The sequence below is a fragment of the Cydia strobilella genome, chromosome 16, assembly GCF_947568885.1.
Source record: "Cydia strobilella chromosome 16, ilCydStro3.1, whole genome shotgun sequence".
NCBI lineage: Eukaryota > Metazoa > Arthropoda > Insecta > Lepidoptera > Tortricidae > Cydia > Cydia strobilella.
Genome location: NC_086056.1, coordinates 10,888,469 through 10,912,967, shown reverse-complemented (window position 1 = coordinate 10,912,967; position 24,499 = coordinate 10,888,469). Strand labels below are relative to the sequence as shown.

The following is a 24,499-nucleotide window of genomic DNA, read 5'->3' as shown; positions in this document are numbered from 1 at the left end:
CATATAATCACAGTGATTGATAGAATCAGTCTAAGCTAACTGCACCAACTTGTCAAGGAACAGTATTTTACCGCCACCGGAATAAACGTCCAATTACTTTAACCTGAGACCCAGAAGCAGTTGATATGTTTTGAATTTGGAACTCTTTGTTATTCAATAAAAGTTCAAAATAGATTATCGGTTAGAGTACCGGGGGTCTCAGGAGGATAAAACATGAAGTTTGTAATAGTACCGTTACACTTCGTCACTGTCAAGTCAGTGCAGAAGCTTAGATGGATACTGACACCTACATTAAAACTAACTAGAACAGAACTGTAGTGTTAGCTGCCAATTATGATTAGCGATTGAGATTTTGCAAACTTATCTAATTGTGAGAATAGCCCTTATCGAAAGATAAGAATCATACATTACAATTTGTAAAGGGTTAAAATGAAAATTCGCGCTAGAGGTCGCTACTGCTGTTAGGTATATTAAAAAAAAATATCGCTTAGTATCAGGCCCTAACAGGAGGGGCAAACCAAGGCAGCGGTGGCGCAATATCATCGCCAAAGATTTAAACGCCTGTGGGTTAGCGGAAACCAATGTCCAGGATAGAGCGAAGTGGAAGAACAGCAGGAAAGCGCTAGGAGGATGACGATGATAGCTTAGTATTAATAAATATACCAGAGCAATCTATATATCGTCACTTTGAAAAAATCTCGTATCTCGCACTGCCGCTCAAAGTTAAAACGCAGTAACTCTGTATGAATCCCATACAATATAGTTACCCCATTTTTCTTTTGATTGACAAAACAAGATACGAGTTTTTTTTTTAAGTAGAATAATTGGACCTATCAGCAGTGAGCAGGGACCTATTAGTTACATTTTTACTTTTAGTGTTCTTTACAATTTTTATTTCACCAATAATTTTGAGATTCTCTAATAATTATAATTGCCATTCATATGTGTCATTTCATCGCCCCACTCCCCCGTAGGAATGGGCTCAGCGTAACAGCAACTCTTTTTCAACAAGAAAGTAACATGACTCTGTCTTACCACACACACGTAGAATATCAGTATGGCCTGCATCAAATTTACGAAAACATGTGCGTACAATAGTCCGTTGAAGTTGAGCCAAGACAGCAGCAGGAACAACCAGGCTATGGTCATTATGAGGAAAATTTGAAGAAATAGATCGAAACTGCAACAAAATAAAAACAATTAAGTACAACTTTGGGAAAAAATAAAATTATTTTATTCAACCACTGGAGGGCTTCGTCACTTTTTCTTTAATATATGACATCTTTTACAGTTTACAATTAAGTAGTCATTTATCATTTATTTATTTATTTATTGTATTGTCATGTACATAATAGGTGTTACATAATATAAAGTCAGATCATGACACCCTGTAAGGGCACACAATAGTAATATTATTCTAGGCTAATTACATTTACTTATTAGTAATCAATTTAAATTAAAATAAAATAAATGACCGCAAATCTTAAAACTAAATCTAAGAATATATCGTCAAAAATAATTATATTGGTAAATGATTAATTGAATTGATTTGTCAGTTTATTATTAATAGTTATTATTTCAATTTATTGTATAGGTAGAACAGTAGAATGATTTCTAACTCTTAACAATTAGTGTAGCTCATGTAGACAAGTTAAATTGTCTCACATTTATACTATTCCACCAAATAAAATATATATTTAAGTAGGAAATTAAAAGTGTGGAAAAAAATCCCGAACACATTTGTAAACATAGCTAAAAACCATCCAAACAAGAATTTTGTTTAAAAAAAAACTACATTCAAATTGGTTCCTCCATTAACGTCTCTCTTTTTGCTTCTTGAGTTATAAAACCAAGCGCCTAACCTTATACTGGCTGCTTCGTCAACTAATTAGAATAACAATATCAGGAAACTATATCTTATAACTAACCCTAGCTATACCTAGTTTTATCTCAATAAGATGGGTATGTTTAGAAATATTGAAATTAAAATATCAGACACTTACCATCCTTTGAGTTTGTAATGGATCCTTCCATAGATATTAATCCTTTTTATAACTTTGAGAGTTGTAACATAAAATATTATGTTGAAAATTATTGTAAATGCCACTGGTGTGAAGAATATAGCGATCCCAAGCCATCCTGAAAACATAAGAAAAAAAATTGTTGGTTTCACCATTAAAATATCTTAATATTGTTCATGGCCTTTGGGGGTGGGATTTCGTCATTTTAACATAATTTTTTACTCCTTGATAGAAAAAATAGTTTAGATTTAGATGAGTTAGAAAGCACTCGAGGTACCTACTTCAAAAACATGCTACGTAAAGGGTAAGCGTAAGGGGTTTTTTCATAAAAAAAACTTTTTGACAGTAACTTGTTGAGTCCTAGAAATGACATTTAATTTTGAATTTACAAACCAATGGTCTCTTGTTCTATGTCATCCACTAAAACTGAAGACGAGAACTGGTTGAGCTTATTCCCCGTATCGAGCAGGAAATGCGCCCCGATAGCCATAACTGCCATCAGCACCACACTGGACCAGACCACTGACGAGTAGTAACAGTACTTCCGTACGTCGGTCACTCGGAGAAATACGTTTCGTGATCTGAAATTGCGGGAAGTACATGTTTAATTTATAAACTTGGATATTCTTAACTATAAAACTCCCGTGAGACTCAAACATATTAACTACTATTACTATTAGTATTATTATTTTATACTATTCGACTTAATAATACGTGAGTTACCCGCTTTAAAATAATTTAATATGTTGGATATTCATCAAGAATTTTAATTAAAAACAAAATAGTCAATTTTGAAGGTCCAAACAGTTTGAAGAAGTTATTGCCATATTATAATAATGTGTATGGTGTATTTCATGGCTATAATGTTTAGTAGTCAGATTCAGATCTAGCAACTGAAATAATCCAAATTTATATGGCATAGACCCTTTTCTCAATCGTTTGCTGAGATCTATTTCTGCCTCACGCTATGTCTTTGTATCTATTTTGTATGGATAACACATGTAGCTCGAATGTAAAAGTTAATTTGAAGAATTTTTTTTTTGTTCTGGTTTGAACTGCCATCAGTCGGTAACGACTATAATCAGTTTTGCTGTATTAAATATAATTTTTGGGTTTTGGAGACCATCGTCCCACTTAACCACTGCTTTAATTTTGCACGATGTGCTTCCTTTTGAGTCTTTGTACTGTTTCAGTCTTGTCCAGTAATTTGGAAGCCAGTGGATTTGGATGCCTTGCCAGGCGCTCAATATAATTCTTAGTGAATTTTTTGATCTCTTCCTTTACGGTGATCATGTTGAGATAGTCGTGCACTTCATTGTTTCGAGTGAACCAGGGAGTGTTGGCAATCACACGAAGGATGGCGTTCTGAGCTCTTTGAAGGCACATTATGTTACTGTCGCTAGCAGTTCCCCATATTTGGATCCCATAGGTCCAGGTGGGTTTAATGATTGCGTTGTATAGGAGTAGTTTATTGTCCACTGAGAGGGTTGAGTTGCGTCCCATTAGCCAATGAAGATTTTTGTGCTTTAGGATCATTTCGTTGCGTTTGTGTTTTATGTGGTTTTTCCATGTAAGGCGCCTATCCAGATGAAAACACAGATACTTGATACACTCGCAATGTGGCAGGACATCATTTCCAAGCTTGACGGGAGGGCAATCTTATCTTCTTAGGCTAAAGGTGATATGGTTTGACTTATGAGCACTAGCTCTTACGCGCCATTTAGTTAACCAGCTATGAGTATTATCTAGCAAAAGCTGTAGCTGTCTACTAGCTATTTCAGGTGATTTGTGACAGGAGAGGTAAGCTATGTCATCTGCATAGGTAGCTACGGTAACCTGCTCAGAAGTAAAGTAAAATTTGAAGAATAGATAACAATCATTACTCACTTGAATGTCTTCCAAATGTAGAACCCAAAGCTGTTTAGCCAAAAGAACGCGCCCAATAGACTGATATATAAAAGAATATCTGAAAATGTAAACAATTTCAATATATTGCATGTATGTTTTACAATAATTAAGGTATACTTATAATACATATACAACTATTTGATATTTTATAATATTAAACATTTTTACTAACCAGTGACCATAAAACTAACATGATTGCTAAATTCAGTAAATATCCTGACCATGTCTGCAGCTTGACTAACTATAAGGCAAATATTTATCGTTGTTATAATATTTCCCGCTAAATCTCTCAGCGTTGGAAGAACAAAGTATATGATGGCCACAATTAAGTACAGTATCATAGAGATAGCATGGAATAATGGATTGACTATTTTCTTGATTATGAAGTCAACATCGGTCCAGTTTTTGACATCCGGTATGCATATTAAAGCATATTCTCCAGTATTTGTAGAGTTTGCTGTCATCAGTATCTGAAATCGAAATGAGATTTTTTAATTAATACTGATATAATTGCTGCCATACCAAGAAAAATTTTTCAGACAACTTCAAATCATTTGGGCTGAAATAATAAATATGCTAAATATATTTTTAAACTTTTCATTGATTTCAATATGTAGAAAGCTTAACTTAGAATAATCTCTAAAAAAACATTCAGTAACTATTTTTAACACATAACATATAGTGTTGTTAAAAGACTAGTCTTTAAGACTTTTGAACCTTAACGACTCGCGAACCTTTAAGGCTCAAGCTTTGAAAGCTAGAGCGTTAAAGGTTTACTCACAAAGCGGTTTAGAACCTTAACGACTCAAACTTTTTATGACTTGTCAAAATGAAGTTTTTAAGACTCGGGCCTCATAGGGAACTCTAGCTTTTTAACTTAAGCTCAAGCCCCCGAACCTTAAAAGCTTGTGTCAAGCTTAGAGTCAACGTATGAGGATGAGCTCTCTTTGCAGAAATTATTTTTGTGTAGAGAATTTACGAATATTATAATATACCTATCTATATCGGAAGAGTAACTTAACATCAGTTAACGCATTTACTGCCTGCAACGTATACAGGGTGGACCATTTAGAACCGTGATTCCGTTGTGTATATACATCCAGATACATTTTCTATGAAACTATATTTTAAAATTTTCCCGTTCCGTTCCGTCCTATATGAGTAAGTCATAAGAAATAAAAATAAAAGTATTTAAAAAAAAATTGTTTTTTTCTTTTTTGCTCGAGCACTCTTTGTCAGCGTGTTCACATTTCACAACACATACCTTTTACCTATTCATACCAAGTTTCAACTTTCTAGTACTAGTCACTGAGCCAACCCGCGGACTGACAGACAGACGAACGGACAGACATGGCGAAACTATAAGGGTTCCTAGTTGACTATACGGAACTCTAAAAACGCGATAAGTCATAATTATCTTTTTCTGTTTTTCCCTATTTCACAAAAACGTATTAAATTTCACCCTACCCTATGGCATAGGTTGATCTTATTTGTTAAAAGCTTTTACTTTTTGCTCCAAGCCTTTACTGCTAAAAACCTTACAGACTTAAACCTTCAAAGCTTAGGAGGCTTTAAAGCTTGAGGCCAAAAGACTCGAGGTTTCTTTGTTCGTAAGCAGCAACACGAACTCTTAGTTCGATACATTAAGGTTCCGAGGCTTTAAGGTTCGAGGCTTCAAGGCTCAGCAGTCGGGACTCAAGTCTTGTAGTTTACGCCTCAAAGCTTAAATCCAGAACACTAATAACATACCTTATCCATACAGTATTTGTTTTGTACATAAGTGTAAGAAGCTTGTTGCTGTTCGCTCGGAATAACAATGCTTCCCTGTATCCTCATCAACGGGTCTTCCTTGACACTGTCGGCGCTGGGCTCATGATGAATGATGTGAAGGAGGCGGCCATCTGATAATAAGTTAAGTCTGGAATGTTTTGAAAATTGCTTTAATACAAGATTCTGTAACCTGTATGCTTTTAAAGCATGGTTTCTGCATTTGACAATAAAAGTTATGAATGTTGAAAAATTACATGAGCAATTTTAAAATGGCAAATAATGTGAACTAATATGACAGATTTAGAGACATACGAGCCTAATATTTTCATGAAGGTTGTTTTTACTGAAATATGAATAATAAACATATTTTAACTAACTACTGATAAGATCTTGGTTGTCCTTAAAAAGTGCGAGATTACAAAGTAATAAAGGCAAATTAGTTTGTTTACATTATTTGCAATTTCTATAGAACTCCATTTTTCATGTTTGAGTATATATTGCTCCAAATTAAAGCATGTAAAAAGCAAAGTACCCAGTTAAAAAAATATGTCAATGTTATCATAACTGAGAATACTCTTAATGATCATATTACATATTTTTATCCGGTAATGTCAGCTATAATAGAATACATACTCATCTTCAGACTTTCTTAAATTGCTGAGGTAGAATATCGCGCGGTGCTGTGTTGTCTCACAATCTGGGTAGCCATGGATGTATCTGAAGTATTTGACTTGCACCTCTTTCCCATCCTCCGTTTTAAATTGAGGTTTCCATACAGCTGGAATTATATTCACATTTTGTTTGGGAAAATTGGACTAAATGGTTTTTTTTTTACATGGAATAACATTTTTGAAGGATGACTGAATGTTTAATATATAAAAACCTTACAAGGATTAGATTTATAATGATTAACTGGTAGCAATGTCCTGGTGGTAGCGAGGTGTAATTTTTTGTATTACATATGATTAGACAGAGATTTTTCTAGCACAAACGTCATGTTGTTAGTGCGTGGCAAAACACAAACATGGACGATTCTGTTTGATAAGTACCCCTTCAACGCTAATCATTCTCCATATTTCTACTACATATACCAATTACATCAGTGAAAGTTGAAAAATCATTTATTCAGTTTATGCAGATTTCTTCAAAAAAGGCGAAGTTTGACACTCGAAAATATGGAAAAAAAATTGAAAAAAATGCTTACAAACAAACTAACTAATTGAACGGGAAGGTGGCTCAGCTAATGTCTGTAATGTGTGTAAATAGTTTACTTCGAGAATCATGTAAGACAACCTGTGTGATGGTTTTATATGCAATGGCGATTTGAAAAACAATCTTGGTGTATGTGTGTTATGGAGTTTTCTTTTTAATTCAGTACGAATATGTGGGTAAAGTATTAATAAAATGATAGTTTTGTTTTTATTCTTGTTAGTTTATTTCCATACAGGGCATATTTGTTTATTACATTATTATGACAGTTATGATATATCGATAATATAAGATATCAATGAACATCTCAGATGGAAGTGACTGGCGTTGCCTCGTTCATGCTAGAAAAATCTGTCTACGTATGTTAAAGAATTTAGTCAACTGTTGATCACAATGATTTTTTTATGTTATTAGACCATACATACTTAACATATTATATATAAAACACTTAATACCTTTTTATGCATTGTTGTAATTAATAAATAAAGTACATGCAAAATCAATCAACTGTTTATTCAGGTAATTATACATTTCATGTGGTATGAAACTGCTACCTCGTTACAATCACTGTTCATGCTCCACTGACAAAACATTTGTGCAGAACAGAAGTAGGTACTTACTTTGATTGTAGTCTTTGGCTAATCTGCATACAGAATTCACTACGATCTGATCAGGTTCACAACATTTGTTTATTAAAACGGAATTCTGCTGGTCCGACAAATCGTTGAGATCAGTTTCCCCGACTTCGGCAAGTAGCTTATGCGGCAATATCAACAACGTGAATACTATGATATTTCTCATTTTGTTCCAACACTAATAAATTTTCATTACAACAGTTTTATACACAATTTCATCACCTAACTCTTCTTTTTAAAGACAGCGATATAAGGCACGTACATTATTTAAAAATAAAATAATACTGAGTAAGGATCACTTCACTAGTGAATCACTACAAAATCGTTGGTTCATTCATGATCAAAGAGTATTCATGGCATGGTGGCCTAAGCGTTTTTCGTTGCCAAACGCTACACAGTAAACGTCAACGAACGAACTGTCAATACTGTCATCATTTGCCACAGATAACCTAAGAAACGCTGCGATATTCTTTAGGTTGGAAGTTGGATAATGATGGCTGATAATAGCTTTCCAGCTTGTTTGAATGAGGTTGGCAACTGTCAAAAGGTTTGCAGAGATGGCGCCATCATAGCTTGCCCCTTTTTCTATGAGATTTGGCTTAAAGGGCTGGCATCCAGGGCATTAATAAAAAAACAAAAATTTTACACAATTCTAGGGATTGACAGGGCAAGCTATGCTGGCGCCATCTGCTAATTATTTCGACCGGCCTACCCCATTAGGACAGGTAGTGTAAAACACGTTATAAAAGTATTAATTATGTATTAATATTTGATATGCGTGCAAAAGTCAAATGAACTACACATGTCTGTCACAATAATCCCAATACACGCAACGGTCGGCTTGCGCTGTCGCAGGTATACTCACAGGTGGACCGTAACTTTTACCCAGCTTTACCGTGAATCATTGTTGAAGACGTTGATAATGATGACTCATACGTACCTATCTCATTTGTGTTCTCCTTGAATGGAAGCTTATCGTTTGTAAATATAGTTTGTGAAAGGACTGTCTCATTTCACACAATCATACTATCTTTGTCTTACACTAGTACTAGCAAGCACCCAAAAGAAAAGGATTATAGTTTTTTTTTTGTTCTCATTTACTGACAATTTGGTTTGACCACAGAATAAGTAATAGTACTACCGTACAGAAAGGACACTTCCTACAAAACCGAAGTTTGACAGCGATTCAGGGTCGAATCATGCTGTCCCTTTCTAATGTATGGCACTATCCCTTTCGGCTATTTAGGGTTGTCAAAATTCAAATGAAATGATGAAAAACATTGTGTGCCACGGGCGGTACACGTATTACAAACTCGTGTTAATTAAGCCCTCGCCTTCGTCTTCTGGGTTCAATTCACACTCTTTCGTAAATTCTTGTTTACCGCCCTAATACACAATGTACTAAGATTTGAATATAGTTAGCCCAAAGGTTGCATTGCATTCCATTTAAGTATGGTATCTTGAGTTAAGACGATATTGTTAACCGACTTCAAAATTTAAGAGGAGGAGGTTCAATTCAGTTATTTACTCTGTTATGGTTGAATCGATTTGAAACTTTTTTTACTTGAACGAGCAAAATTTGTATAGTCATGACCATGATCTCGTCCGCGTCGTTAGACTGCTCACCCCTTCCCCTTTAGAACTCCCGTCTTTTCGAACCCCATTGCACCCCCTTCCTCCTCCTATTCAAAGGTAAAAACTATAGCCGGTCAAACAACGTTGTCAGTAGATAAAGACGCGAAATTCAAAATTTCTATGGGACGATAACACTTGGCGCCAACATTTTTTTAAATTTGCCGCTTTTTCTACTGACGGAAATAGCATGACAGACTGATATGAATGCCTAATTTCATAAATATCCAGATCCTCTAGATTGAGCAAACATTCGGTTTTCTTAACATCCAAACTTTGACAATTTATGAAGGCTATTGCTATGTAAATAAATCGGTTCCTTATTGAAACCGGACTATGTCGATCTGATTCGCACATACTTAGTGTCAATTACCTACTTAAAACGAGAAAAGTAAACCTAAACTTTTGTACGAGCTATATATACTTACTTAAGTATATATACCAGTTATGTTAAAAAAACTTGGAAGTTAGCGATCAAACATGCAGCCTACGAAATTGGGGAGCAAGTTGGCATTCAAAATTTAAAACCACGCATTATACGCAAAATATTCAAGGCCTTTTAGGCCAGTGAACCATAGAAGGCCAGCTTCTCTTTATCAAACCTGCCGGATTACCTACTTGAATAAGGCCCCGAAATACCTAATACTTTTGTTAGCATGACCCTCGTGGTTCGCGGTAACTAAATCCATACTAATATTATAAATGCGAAAATCTGTCTGTGTGTTACCTCTTCCCGCTTAAACCGCTGAACCGATTTAGTTGAAATTTGGCATAGAGATAGTTTTAGTCCCGGGGAAGGACATAGGATAGTGTTTATGTATTTTTATAAATCTGTTTGTGAAATAAACTATTCTATTCTATTCTATTCTATGTCGGAAATCATCGCTAAAGAGAGTAAAAAGGGGGTTGAAAATGAGAGATTTAATGAATTGCCTGATAATTGATGTCAAGCAATTAAGCTTTTGCTCAAATTTAATTGATTCCACCCACGCAGACGAAGTCGCGGGAAAAAGCTAGTATTATTATATTATTTAATGCCCTTGTCACTTGCGCTCCTACTTACTACTATTTTAATTCAGCAATTGACGACAGGGACGCAGCTATTACGTTAGACACGGTAGATATCTGCATCACACTTCTACGTATTGCTGCGTCCATGTCATCATCTACTGAATTAAGTATAAGGTGTGTGAAGCGCATTTACCCTTGGGTGGCCAGTGTTGTCACATTGTCAGGTGAAAACCAAAAGACAGTAAATGCAAAAAATATTTTAACTAAACTCAACCTTGTCTAACTACTAAGTAATACGGTTACAGAATAAATAATAGTACTTGGTACAGAAGGTTCACTCTCTAACAAAACGCGTCCATTACGACAGATATGACCGCTAGGTGGCGCAAGCGCGAGCAGGCGTCCGTTCCCTAGCGGTGCGCGGCAAGCGGCAACTACTATGGCTAGACACCAAAACTGGTGTGGGCCGCATGTAACTACTTGTAGCGACGCGACGAAATCGGGGAGTAAGCCACGCCTGGTACGGTTCACTTTGGCTCTGAAGCTGTGGAGGTATGTAGCTAATAAAGTTTGTAGCTAGTAAATCGCGCATAGGTTAACGCAGATGGTGCTACCATCGTAAAAACACAATGCCATTAGATAATCCAAATCCATAGAGACAAACTATAAGACTACAATTTTTTTTTGGGTTCTTGACAGTTGGAACCATTTAAAAATCTGTGGGTTTTCCGAACTCTTTCCCATGCACGGTTTTACTTTGGCCCCAAGAGAGTAACATTGCTCACGTTTAAAATTTATTATTATTTTATTAAGCTAATATCTTCTTAAAACAAGATGATTTTAACTATAGGTACTGTGGTGAGTTGGTGACTAAACTATCGTGACTTTATGTATTTAAAACAAAACAATTAAGTAAATATTTTTATTCTTGTACACAAATCATGCATTCATAACAATTCATAGGAACCAATTGAAGCTAATATTCATATTCAAAGTATCCTAATATTTACAGCATGTAAGAAGTAAAAATAGGAGAATGTAATATTTATATAATTAAAAAAAAGAACATAGTTTTACATGGCACGAGTTGAGAGCATAATATGAGATAATTAAATACATTATCTATGCGTAAACTAAAAATTAAAACAAAATTATATTCATAATAAAACACTAGCACCAAGTTAAAACTTTTCCTTAACACGTATTTAAAGAAAATTTTAATTTAAATAGATATAAAAATATAAAACTAAGTAATATTAAATATATCAAACTTATTGATACATTGTATTACTTATACATTAAAATTATAATATTATTATGATAACTTCCGAACAGCTTTTAGCGTTCCGAAAGTAACATTTAACCAGTCTGTTTATCGTCTTTGATTCAAAATACGATTAGACTTTAATTACTTAAATGTAATATTTGGATAGCATTTTAATGTAAACTAAGTATGTAATCATTATTAAGACAGAAATTTTCTCTTCTATTCTCGATAGTTAAGAAAACGAAAGCCATTTTTTTATTGTGCTATATCGTGTCCTTTTTTGCTAATCTGTGACCAGGTACTTATTTCAATTATGGATACCGTAAACCACTCAACTATAGTCCAAAATTTCCCAACCATGGTCTGAAACAAACTACACATTATCTTCAATTAGATGTGATTATTTTTTAAATGTCTTATTTTGCAGCAAAATTACATTGAATTCTTGGGCTAAAGTTGTACCACTGGACTATAGTTAGGGTGGTTTTACGTTATGTAACTTTCCCATGTTTTTTGAGGAACGGCAAAGACAAATTGGCATCTAAACTTCTGTGTGATCTAAAAAAAATTAAGCGAATTTTATATTCAGTTGAGCCTAACTTCCATATGATCATCAGAGAGTATCTGCTGATCGTCTGGATCATCGTGAGGGCTCAGCCGATCAGCCAATGGCCTCAGAACCGCTAGGCAGCAGTTCTCCTTTACTAAACCATGCACAGCCCGCCTCCTCAATAACACCAGTATGAGGAATATCACCACTCCTTGGAGGCAGTTGAACACGTCCATTATTTCCCTGCAAGAAATATAACTAGGTATAAGTAATAGCATTTAGATAACATGATAAGATTGATAAGAGATTTAAGGGCCACCCGACACTAAGCGTCTTTTGAGCGTCGGCGTCTAGTCAGCGCTATGGAAAATGTCGTCGCTGCGCAGTTGCGCCAACGTTGCGTCCAGCAGCAGCCATAGAGTTGACTAGACGCCGACGCTCGGGAGACGCTAGTGTGGGGTGCCGTCTTTATGCAGCTGTAGATTACAGCGCCCTCAATTAATATCTTGGTAATCTCTTAGATAGTACCTACACCTAATAAAGGAATTGAGAAGATTTAAATTTGGTAACAACTATAATCTTATTTTGTTTATCTTTAGTTTAGTGCCTAGAAGGAGTTGCACTATATCTAGGTAGTTATAATATTCTTAGTTGGGAGCTTGTACAACTAGGAGACAATTTGATATAGTACAAGCTTTGCTTAGTTTGGGGCTAGGTCGATCTGTGTAAGATTGTCCCCAAAATATTTATTTATATTTCACATGCTCTGACAGATACTTACCATATGATAAGATTTTCTCCGTGAGCGAAACTGGCAATTTCAAATATCCACGAAACTCCCATGACCAGAAACAGCTTCAGTGAAAGCAGGAACCTGAAAATTATTACAAAATAATTATCTCATAAATTATTTACAAGTTTGTATTTTACTTTCAATATCCGTATGAAAGTTATTCAAAGTTTACAGACCATTTTTTTTATCGCGTTCTGGCTATTTAACTATTATTACTAACGTATAGAACCGGCACAGAGAACAAGTATTTCGCGCCATGAATACTTACTTACTTACTTAATAATTACGTATGTCCAATGCAGCTACCATCAAAATCGCAAATGATCTGGTAATGGACATCGAATGGGAACTTTTATCGATAGGTTCGATAATTTGGGCTTGCTAGATTCGTCTCGATGAGTAGTCGATGAATGTTTTCAAAATGTAGGTATAGTTAGCGATAAAAATTGTAACAAAAATTACGTTTTTGACAAAAAGCTTGTCTACACATCGTTATACCATAAAGCCATGTTGGTAGGTACAAAGTTACATTTATATGTATTGTTACGTTCGATTTTAAGACGAGAACGTAAATTTACCTGTATTTGAGGATGTTCAGCTTGTTGACTTCGTACTTTCTGGTGTCGCGCCATAAATGGATTGAAGACAGTATGAAGAGTGCCACGTTGGCAGATATGAGCACGGCGATGGGCCCGTAGAAGAAAGTCCAAGTTTCGGTTCGACCTGAGACAAAACAATTAAATATTAATACCTGGGCTTCTTACTTAGGCCAGGATACTCTTACCATATTTCAAGAAAGTTGTAAATATTAGTACATTATGATACAAGTGTGCTAAGTTGGTCATTACACACTTGGCGATATTGTAAGCGAGCGCGCAATAAGAAAGCCGATGTGTGTAATGACCAATGCACACGCGTTTCATACGACGTTTTTCAACACACTTGCGAGAAAAAAAAGAAACTCATATTAATCAAATTTTAATAGTTAAAACAGTTAGTATTGTGTGTTGCATCTGTCATACTGCCGGCCGCCCCTCGCCCCGGCCGCGGGCGGCGCGGCGGGCGGGCCGGCCGGGCCGCGCGCCGCGCAGGCGGTCGGGCGCGCCGGTGCCCGCCAGTCTGACCAATTAAAGAAGGCTCCCTTTCCATGCATATTATTAGCAATCAGTTACCTTCTTAACTCAGTCGGATAATATAATAAAAAGCACGAGTGGAATAATACACTGAAAGAGCACGCGTGTTTAATATCTAGGATTATGAGCCAAAAATCGGTGGAATAAAAACGTCGTTTTGAGCAAGTGTGTTGAAATAGTTATTTGTTATACAAGGGTGCAAAGTTGTATTTTACCAGCGAGTGTGGAATTGAAACACGAGCAAGTGAAAGGATTCTATAGTTGAACCACGAGCGAAGCGAGTGGTTCTAAAATAGAATCCTGAGCGTAGCGAGTGTTTCGACACACGAGAAGTAAAATACATTTGCACCCGTGTGTAACACAAAACTTTTCACCTCACTATAGCGAGGAAAGTGCAACATCCACAGGCGTTAGATCATCTTCATCAGTGGAATCACTAATTTTTTTACCATATTATAACAATAAACTCTGGAAATTCTGTATTTTTACGTGAGAAGTTTTAAAGTAAAAATTTTGTTGACAATGTTGACATTTCTGACGTATGAAATGTCAGTGATGCGTTTTGAAATTGTGACGACTCAACTTGTGCGTTCAGAATTTGCGCGTTATTTAACATCATTATTAGAAAACAAACGTTTCTTATGGAATTTTAAGGTTTATGACTTAAAATCAGTAAATAAAGCTAAATTTGGTATTTTTTATTAAATTCTCAAACCATTTATTTAATGATAATTAATATCGAACGAACCCTTATTATGGGCGTTTTACGTTTTGTTATCTGTCAAGCTACTTAAACACGCTCCATCCAAGGTCAAATTACTTTCCCCACTAGTGGATAAAATGCGTTTTTCCCCGCTAGTTTTAAAGGATAAAAGACGGCTTTCCGAGCTAGTGAGGGGAAAAATGTATTTTTTGTGTTGAGCAAAGATCTAAGAAAAGGAGATTTATTTTGACACTGATAATATACAGGGCGATCAATCCAAATGGGTCAGTATGGAGAACTCAGAAATTATGAGAGGTAGCGAAATTTGTTCTTAGGAACCATGGCGTCGATTTTAGATTTAATAATAATGACATTCAAACTTTTTTTAAACTCTCATACATAACCAGGAATCGAACCTGGTCAATATTCTTTATGTAATCGCGTGTAGTATTTGTTTGTATAATTGATCCTGAAAGTATAAGGACCAAATTTTGCTATGAAATTTAACCATAATTTTTTTAAATGCCATTATTATTAAATCTAAAATCGAAGCCATGGTTCCTAAGAACAGATGTCGCTATCTCTCATAGTTACTGACTTCTCCCTACTGACCCATTTGGATTGATCATTCTGTATATGAACCCAATCCAAACACTTGTACCTATGTTCGTAGGTAGGTATATATTTTCAAAAATACTAAATATTTTAAAAATATATGATTCTATCATTACAAACTATTGAACGCAACCTTTCCTTTTTTTATGTCAGATTGAAGGTTAACTGTAATTGAATTCTATTCAATATACTGGAATCTATGAATTACTCGGTAATATTTACGTTTGATTTTCACGAGACATGCTATGTTCATTTATTATAATTATCAACACATTTCTGTGCGTTATGCTTAATTAAAAACAAGGTACCAACTTATACCACGATTTAACCAGAATCCAAAATGACAAGAATGCGAGCAAAAGCGCATTCTCCTAAGAATAGATGTCGAGGGCGTGCGAAATTAACTTTCTCAGATATTATTTATACCTCACCTAGGAAAAGTGGTGGCCGAGTGGTCCAGGTATCTGACTTTCAATCCACAGGTCGCGGGTTCAAATCCTGGCTCGTACCAATAACTTATGTAGGGAATATCATTTGATATTTACCACTAGCTTTTCGGTGAAGGAAAACATCGTGAGGAAACCTGCATACATATCTTGGGAAATATGTCCCACATATCATTTGATATTTATCACTACTATCACTAGCTTTACGGTAAAGGAAATCAAGGAAAACATCGTGAAACATACATCCGCGAATAAATTCAATGGGTGTATGTGAAGTCCTCGCTTTGGGCAGCGTGGGGAATATAAGCTAGTCCTCTCGCGCATGAGCGGATTACTGTGCTCTGCAGTGGGACGAATATATATAGGCTAGATTATCATTAGATACTCACCTTGGAACCAGCAAGTAGACGTCCCTATGCCTGGCTTCAGATGGTTGCCTTCCACAAAGTTGGTGATGAGAGCCACCGATAAGAATATGATGCTGCAGCCCCATGCATAAATGCTGTAGATACCGAACTGTTTTCTCTCGGTTTTCTTTAAGTAACTTGAATCTCTGTAACATACAGGTGGATTTTTTTAATGAGTCAGTGAGGCATTGCAGAGCTAGATTCCATACTGCTACGCTAAAATGGCAAATGGAGAGCTTAATTCCCAAACTTTGTAATTAGCGACAGTATACAGCGATTAAAATATACAGCCAGCGACAATCGGTACATTTTTTTGTGCCAATCGATTACATTCCTGTCCAGGATCAAAAGCTTCTTAGAGACCAACTTTGGTAGGGCACTAGAAAAGCTACCAATAAATAAATAAATAATTGAATGTAGCGTTTCAGATATAATTGTATCATATTTTATTGTTCTAATCTAATATTAGAATACTGACAGACAAATAATGAAAGGTATTAATCTATTATTTTTATGATAATTGCGCCTAGCAAATGGTGCCACAGTGCCATACAGACATAATGGTGTCTGAGATTAGAGCTCGTTTTATATACCTAATGCTGATAACATAAATAAACATGATGTCTACTTACATCACATTGCGGTAAACGTTAATACATATAACGTTCATCCAAAAGAAAGTAGCTATCATCCAGAAATACACGAGAAACCCTGTAAAATATGAAACAAATAGGTGTTAAAACTTGTAGTATGTCGATCATACTCGTATTAAGAGGATCTTATTTTAAGCGGTGGTGGCCGAGTGGATATGACGTCCGACTATCAATCCGGAGGTCGCGGGTTCGAATCCTGGCTCGTACCAATGAGTTTTTCGGAACTTATGTACGGAATATCATTTTATATTTACCACTAGCTTGTCGGTGAAGGAAAACATCGTGAGTAAACCTGCATACATCCGCGAAGAAATTCAAAGGTGTATGTGAAGTCCCCAACCCACATTGGGCTAGCATGGGGACTATAGCCCAATCCCTCTCGTGCATGAGAGGAGGCCTGTGCCCAGCAGTGGGACGTATATAGGCTGAAATATTATATTATTATGTGTATCTCCGTTTAAAAAGTCTCGGGTCTTTCGAGCCCAGTCATTTATAATGCGTGCGTGGGGATATAGATCCAACATGTAGAGGTCGTTTGGAGAGATTATTATTTTATTTATTTTTCTTACCGGTAACTGCACAAACTTCTGTTGTGTAGTGTCCTGGGCTCAGTTGCAAGATGCCTAAAGATAGGAATCCAATCGCCATACTGATGCACATGCACATGTAGCATTGGCCTTGAAGGTCCCTGCAAAAATGGAAAGGCTGGCTGAAGGATGTGTACGTGAAAATAATTTAAGTCTCTATAACTATCAGAATTCAATATTTAACAAATGACCATTATTTACCCCATTTAATTATAAAATTGTCACTGTTATCGACAGTGTCAATAGTTAAATGATTCAACTGGTTATTCACTTAGAAATGTACGTAATTTCTAATGTCTGTTTACTCAACGATTACTTACTCAATTGGGGAAACCTGAGGGGTAGGCCTCGCATTTTGATATACATCATAAAATTTACTAATGCAAACGGCACATTTTTAGAACAAACACATGAACACCACCGACACCAGTTTGAGGAAGCCCGTAACTTCAATAGGTCTCGAATCTTGGTGGATCTCCTGGAAACGTCACTGCTGCTAGCGTGTTGAATTCTAGTTGAGTCACGACACGGGACGTCTTTAGAACAAACTAACCTCATCTCTGGTAGATACATGTACACCGCTAAAGTGGCAAGCAGAAACAGCACTGACACCAGTGTGAGGAAGCCTGTAACCTCAATAGGCCTGGACTCTTTGTGGAACTCTTGGAAACAGGCGATAGCGGCTGCTATCGTGCCCAACTTTGGCTGAGACGCGTTACGGTACATCTGGCCGAGGCAATATCTGAAAAGGAGTAAATAAAAAGCATGTTTAAGTTGAAAAACATGTCAAACGAAACACGTGATTCGATGTGGTCGGTTGATTTATCATGAATGACATAAGATAAGGTCATTGACATATGAAATTAATATTTTCGTAATTACCTATACTTACTATTGTGGTTGGACAAGTGCTGTATGCTTGTATAATTTACGTGTAATATATTATACATATTTAATATGTAATACATTATTTACATTTATGGCATATGTTAAGTGCAAACAAGGATATTAAACGAACTTGTTTTATTTTATTTTCTTTATTGGGGAAAAAAACAGATACAGGCCAATAAGATTTGCAGGCAAAGTTATAACAGTACATATAGCCTACATCCTAAGACAATTCCCACTAGGAGGTCCGACAGTAGTTTTAGGACTGCATTGTGATCGGAACTAAATACACAGACATACACTATATACTTACACTTAAACTTAACAATAACGAGATTTAACACTTCTAAAGTACATAAGCACATGCATAGGTTTATCATAAAAAATGAATTCAATGTTTTTATTAATAATAACTACATCAATAAATTGCTCTGATATCTAGATTAAGGTAGTATTTAAAACTTGACAATTTAAAAGTGATTGTTGACAAACCTTTAAGAAAAAGTATTGTTCTATATTAAAATTTTCATTACATTGCGCTATCTAATCAAACTTTTGAATGCAGTTTACCGTAGTAGTAGGCGATGTAACGTAAATTGCATGTAAGTTCTAGTCTACGCCTCGCTTACTGTCCACATCGCAGCACTTGCTAGCCTGTCATAGCCATGTCAATGACTTTTAATATATATATATCGAGGTATTATTATCAACTTACTCAGCGGGATCCTCAGCGATGACGAAATTCGGAGCATCCTCCGTGTAAAGTTTAGTGCCATTGACGATCACTTCCTTAAGCAGCATGTGTCCGAGTGTGCAGTTGAGATGGACGCGCTTCTTGCTCTCCCCGCAGTAGCCCCCAGGCCGCAGGATCTCATGGTCTGGGCAGCAGTAGTTCACACTCACCACGCCGTGGCAGAAGACCACTAACAGGAGAATCAGTTCCTAAAAAACAAATTCGTTTAGCTAAATTACCTACTTACATTTCGTTACCGTTGCTTATTAAATATTCGCCTGCCGAGCCTTTAGTTAATTTAAATAAATGAAAACAATGCGCAAGGACAGGAGAAATTTAAAGCCGAATGCACCAAACCGTCTCGTTCAATGCCATAGCAGCTCGTTAAAATTTGGGTACGAAAAGTTTTCCAGTTCTCTATGGGATGATGATGGGATGACAGCTGTCACATTAAAGTTGGTCAGTTCTTTTGTCATGCGTAGCAACCCGCTCTTAATTTGGTTAAAAAAACAAATTGAAAGAAATTGAGAACAAGAAACAAAAATGTTTTTCTCCCAAAAAAATTATGAACTTTTTTATACTGAGTAGGTACATTAGAATCTATAAAAATATGATGATGCCTATTAAGACTGTGAAACCAAATTTGTAACCTCTTACGTTTATACCTAATATAATTAAGTATAACAGATTGTGGTTTAAAGCGAGATATTTAAAACTTTGATATTATACTGAACTAAAAAATCTCATTTTGCAAAGCTAAGCATGCAGCTGCAGGCAGGGCTGCATTTCAACCTAACTTTTTGCGAAGGAAGGGTCTAAATTTAGTCATACAGTAAGTAATATTCACCTTGCCCCGACCAGTTAGTATCGAGGACATTCACCTTCGTCTTGCAGATATTTCAATAAACACGTAAATATTATGATGTTATGTCTTTCTTTCCTTATCCATTTTTTGGTACAAAACTAAAAACTAAATAGTACTTCCAATAAAATAAATAAAATAAGCGTCCCTTCTATAATTCTTCGAATATATTCTAAACTTAAATATACATAGTTATATACTATATCCATAATCAAATAAAATAATAAAGCATATAAAGTTGTAGGTAAGACCTATCCGTACGTACTTTTAGGAATAAGCCCCAAGGTTCAAGGCGCTAGGTATAATATATTATATCAATTATATCATCCTTTTAATGTGGTCTGGATATGTAGGTCAGATGACACTTAGCGATCAGAAATGATATGTATTTAGGCTAATTCAATTACAAATTGCCAATTACTTGAAGGTCATTATTACTCTAAGGCCAAAAGGTCTGCTCATTGTAAAGCAGTGCACACGGTTGTCTGATCAAGGACAGGAGCGTTCAACGCGCAAAGGTAGTGTTTCTATCGGTTACACAATCACTCGTAACTAGGGATCTGCTGTAACTTGTACTTGGTGGTAAAGTTGTTAACTATATGTGAATTTGAGGAACGCCATCATTGCATTTAAAGTTTCATTATAATAAGTACATGCCTAAATCATGCCATCTTCGGCTTAAAACACGCAAGTGACCCGATTTAATACACTTAAACATACCACTTATGGCCTATTTGTCAATACAGATGCGTAAATGTTTAATAGGAAAATTATTGTTTGGAAAGTGCTCTAATCATATTCGGTATTCGGAGGCCGGAATATTGGTGTTCGTTTTGAACCGTCACATGCGTCAAAAAAATCTGTCTGTCCTGTTTAAATACATGTAAATGTTTTTAAAAAACAGATGTTTATCCGGTCCGGGGTATTTTTAGGAATAATGTAAAATATGAAAATTGCGTATAGGTATCACATTGATGATATCCTTACCATATTCATAAATATCTTACTAGTGTCTATTTTAATCAGCAATTTTATTTACAACAGACATTAGACAGTCGACCCCGATAAGTAATTAAATAAACACTATTGTTTATTCGTCATTATTATTCATATCTGTTAATCAGCAAAACACAACTAAAATAATTTAAATAAATACGTATAGTGGACGTGTTATCTAAATAGGGACAGCTAATCGACAAATTGTTTAAGGAGAAGTGTCCAAAAACTTGGAAGAATACCTAGTTCATAGATAACTAACTTATTCATAATATTTACCATTTTGAGTAGATAATAATATTATCGTTGAATATGATGATTTGGTCTGTTTGTGTAAGTAGTATACTACAAAAGTAGTATAAATATCAATATTTTTTACAAGCTTTTATTTAAGCTTTCTTTAAAAAGTTAAAAATATTTGTAACCGTTTGAAATATGTATATGTATAAAAATAATATGATGCATGGTCATTAAAAGCAATGTATTAGGGATAGCTTTAAGCCATAGTAATTAAGTTATATTGCAGTGCCCTACAGGGTTTCATAGCTGAACCAATAAAATGCACCACCTTGTATAACCTATGAAAGCAATAAACACACTGATTACTGATTACTTGCGTATGCGCATGTCAAAAAATTGCCATATAAATAGCAATCGTGACCACTTCATGTTTAAGTTGAATATACAATATGGAGCAGATCTGCTCCTAAGCATACGAAAGGTTACACTTCACGATTTCCGATTGAGCTGAAATTTTGCATACATATGTAAATCGGATGACAATGCAATATTATGATGACATGGAGCTGATCTGACGATGGAGACAGGACTTGGCCACGAGCCACGAGAACGCTGTGATAATACAACGCAACTTAATTGTGTGTGAGGCTGTTAGAATTGTTAGTTGCCTGTGGAAAGAAAAGTACAGTCAGCGATAAAAGCTTGTACCAAAAATGAAATGTTTGCCAAAAACTTATTTTGTTTCTAATTGACGCTATGTACAATCACTGTTAGTCCTCCATAGTGTTCTGTTTAATAAAGTAGTTCATTCTGTATACTAGCTACGTCAGCACTACTACTAGCGTGTCATTGCACGACCTACGGTAAAGTAAACCGGTGTTCGCTCCAAGAGATTGCTCGGTTACTTACTAGTCACTGCTGGCATAAAACCCTGTTTAGTTTAGATACTACTAAACCAGTTTATTTTATGATATAAAATAAATTAAATTAAATTATCATTTATTTCAGATCTTTAGAATTCATAGATATCGTTAGTTTATTAGCCAAGTACCTAATAACTAGTGTTAATACTTATTTACTATTAAATCTAAAACTGAATAACTAAAAACATACAGGTCGCCCAGTTAAAGCCAACAGGTGTCTCCATATTCGGCAATCGTATCTGATACATTTCAGTAATAGTACTAATATATAATATTTACTATATATTTCTACTTAATTCTATAAATCGCTGTTCAGTATGATTCGTTCATTACGATAAAAATGAGTCGGGTTAGTTTCAATTTTTTTTCTTGTTTTTTTATTATTGTTTTTGAATCGCATTTTGTGATTGGTCATATCGTAACGTCATGACGGGTTATCTGCGTATATATTATTGCCTTATTTCTAGGAACTTGTTACACGTTTTCCACTTGACGAATACCTAATGGACATTACGCATATGTTTATTATTCGATTTGGCGTAAATATTGAATACTACATCTCTCATGTCATCGATCTATTGTCTTGTTGTTTTTTAATACGCACAATATTATGTAATCTTACACAATAATTCTGAGAGTTAGAGCTTCTACATAGGAGACTCATCTGATTTTATGATGCTCGGGCAAAAAACTTTGGCCTGGTAATAATAATAAATAATAAGAAACTATTTCGTACGCCAAAAAGCACGTCATATTTGTTCTTTAGAACACTTCATTACCACTTATAATTAATTATATCTGTAGGTACGGTTTACCTGTGATGTATGAACAAAATTTTGATTTGATTGATTGGTAAGACAAAAAACGCAAATTTTCCTGGTGAGATTGAGCAAAATGTATTTTTTGTTTTCTGTTCCTTCTCCACGTGTTTAAGTTTTTGCGTAATATCAATACAAACCATGGGTAATTCCTAGTAAAGAAGATCCCGTGGTGCAGAAAATTACAGCTTTGTATGTATGTACCTAGGCTCCATAACAATTTCTGCTTTACGTGTTTAGGTTTTTGCGTAATATTACTACAAACAATGCGTAAACCCGATCATAAAGAAGATGTAGTAATTAGTATAATGTGGTAATGTGCACATTAAACTGGCAAGGGTCACACGCCGCTATCATAAAATGTTGTACAATTACAACTGTTATCATTCTCAGCACGCTCTGCACTGATAGCGTGCTTTATAAAGCGAATACAGGAAACCACACGTTTTATTTTTCATTGTGGTCATAACTATGAATATATATTTTTAAAGAAAAAAACTGAAAATTGACGACACTTTTAGGACACTTATTTTGAGAATATTCGCCTCTGAAGGGTAGCTCGGTAGCTCGGCTGGAGGGCTCGATGTATGGTCCGGTGATTTATTCCTGTACTGTATATCAATAATTGTGAATTAATAAGCAAATGACTCCGCTGAGTAGTTAGTATAATAATCTAATTTAAAGTAGTGATTCTCAAACTTTTTGCAGCCTGGCCTTTTAGTATCACATTTTCACGATCTTCTGAATTTTTGCCTGTGATGTGTGAGCCTCTTCTGGTTTTAAGCTGTTGGTTCTTTAACAATCACCATTAATTACGTTGAATAGATATTATTTTATTACATAATTAGATATTTAAAGTAATAAAATTTAAACTTAATGCCTACTTAAATGTACAGATACGTATGTAGGCGAAAACTTTCGAAATAACGATGCTTGCTAACATTTATTTATCCAATATAACACTTTAAACTCCCGCGTTTTGTACACATAATTAATGTAATTAACTTAATAATGAAATTTAATCGACATATATATATATATATACGTACTTTTTTTTAGTTATGTATTTCTTTAAATGCCGGGCATGCACTAAGATAAATAAATAGAAAGAAAATAGAACAGAACCTTAATTTGTGTATGCTCTCTAAAGAAATAAGGCTAAGTAACATGGTTACGAGTTCGTACAACTAAAATATATTTTAGGTACCTATATGAACGGCGCGATTCGGGAAATTAATTAGAGATTCACTAGATATGAACATATTAAAATAGTAAAGATATGTGACATTCCAAGGCAAAAGGTATCTTATGGCGGCTGGCAATAATTTGCGACGCTATGCGACGTAAGGATTTGAGTGGCGTTAATAATAGCGTAATTACGACGAGGCAACCGTTTACTTTGCTTTTTGGTATTTATTCATTTTATCAAGGCTATTAAAATATATTTTTTAATTCGTATTTTATTACCCCACCCTAAACCGGCGAGCGTGTATGAGGAATGTTATGAAAGTGAAGGAAGCGAAAGAGGTATGTCAGGATCGCAGCAAGTGGAAATCCGTGGTCTCTGCCTACCCCTCCGGGAAATAGGCGTGATTATATGTATGTATGTATGTATGTATTTTATTATTGTTATTGTTGTCGGGGACATTGAACTCACCTCGTATATTTGTAAATAATCATTACTTTTACGTAAATGATA

The 24,499-nt window shown here is 35.2% G+C and overlaps 3 protein-coding genes and 1 long non-coding RNA gene across 5 annotated transcripts in view; 2 read left to right on the top strand and 2 right to left on the bottom strand.

The window, feature by feature from the left end:
* The window catches only part of LOC134748334 (uncharacterized), a 479,651-nt gene that overhangs the window by 161,483 nt on the left and 293,669 nt on the right, over positions 1-24,499 (top strand). The gene's annotated exons all lie outside the window — the stretch shown is intronic.
* The window catches only part of LOC134748291 (RNA helicase aquarius), a 99,116-nt gene that overhangs the window by 12,250 nt on the left and 62,367 nt on the right, over positions 1-24,499 (top strand). The gene's annotated exons all lie outside the window — the stretch shown is intronic.
* LOC134748300 (probable G-protein coupled receptor Mth-like 5) lies at positions 858-7,904 on the bottom strand. The gene is made up of 8 exons (XM_063683048.1): positions 7,529-7,904; positions 6,333-6,477; positions 5,679-5,847; positions 4,102-4,399; positions 3,909-3,987; positions 2,415-2,602; positions 2,004-2,139; positions 858-1,180 (listed from the first exon to the last, which is right to left on the bottom strand). The coding sequence occupies exons 1-8, from the start codon at positions 7,707-7,709 to the stop codon at positions 919-921; spliced, it is 1,458 nt and encodes a 485-aa protein (XP_063539118.1). The 5' UTR covers positions 7,710-7,904; the 3' UTR covers positions 858-918.
* LOC134748311 (G-protein coupled receptor Mth2-like) overlaps positions 11,095-24,499 on the bottom strand; it is a 53,799-nt gene continuing 40,394 nt past the window's right edge. For both annotated transcript variants that reach the window (XM_063683067.1, XM_063683066.1), the window contains 8 exons: positions 18,944-19,170; positions 17,894-18,082; positions 17,323-17,441; positions 16,733-16,811; positions 16,083-16,246; positions 13,375-13,519; positions 12,785-12,877; positions 11,095-12,246 (listed from right to left, as the gene is read on the bottom strand). In XM_063683067.1, the coding sequence (XP_063539137.1) occupies positions 12,039-12,246; positions 12,785-12,877; positions 13,375-13,519; positions 16,083-16,246; positions 16,733-16,811; positions 17,323-17,441; positions 17,894-18,082; positions 18,944-19,170 (1,224 nt within the window). In that variant the 3' untranslated portion in view covers positions 11,095-12,038. The remainder of the gene's footprint in view (positions 12,247-12,784; positions 12,878-13,374; positions 13,520-16,082; positions 16,247-16,732; positions 16,812-17,322; positions 17,442-17,893; positions 18,083-18,943; positions 19,171-24,499) is intronic.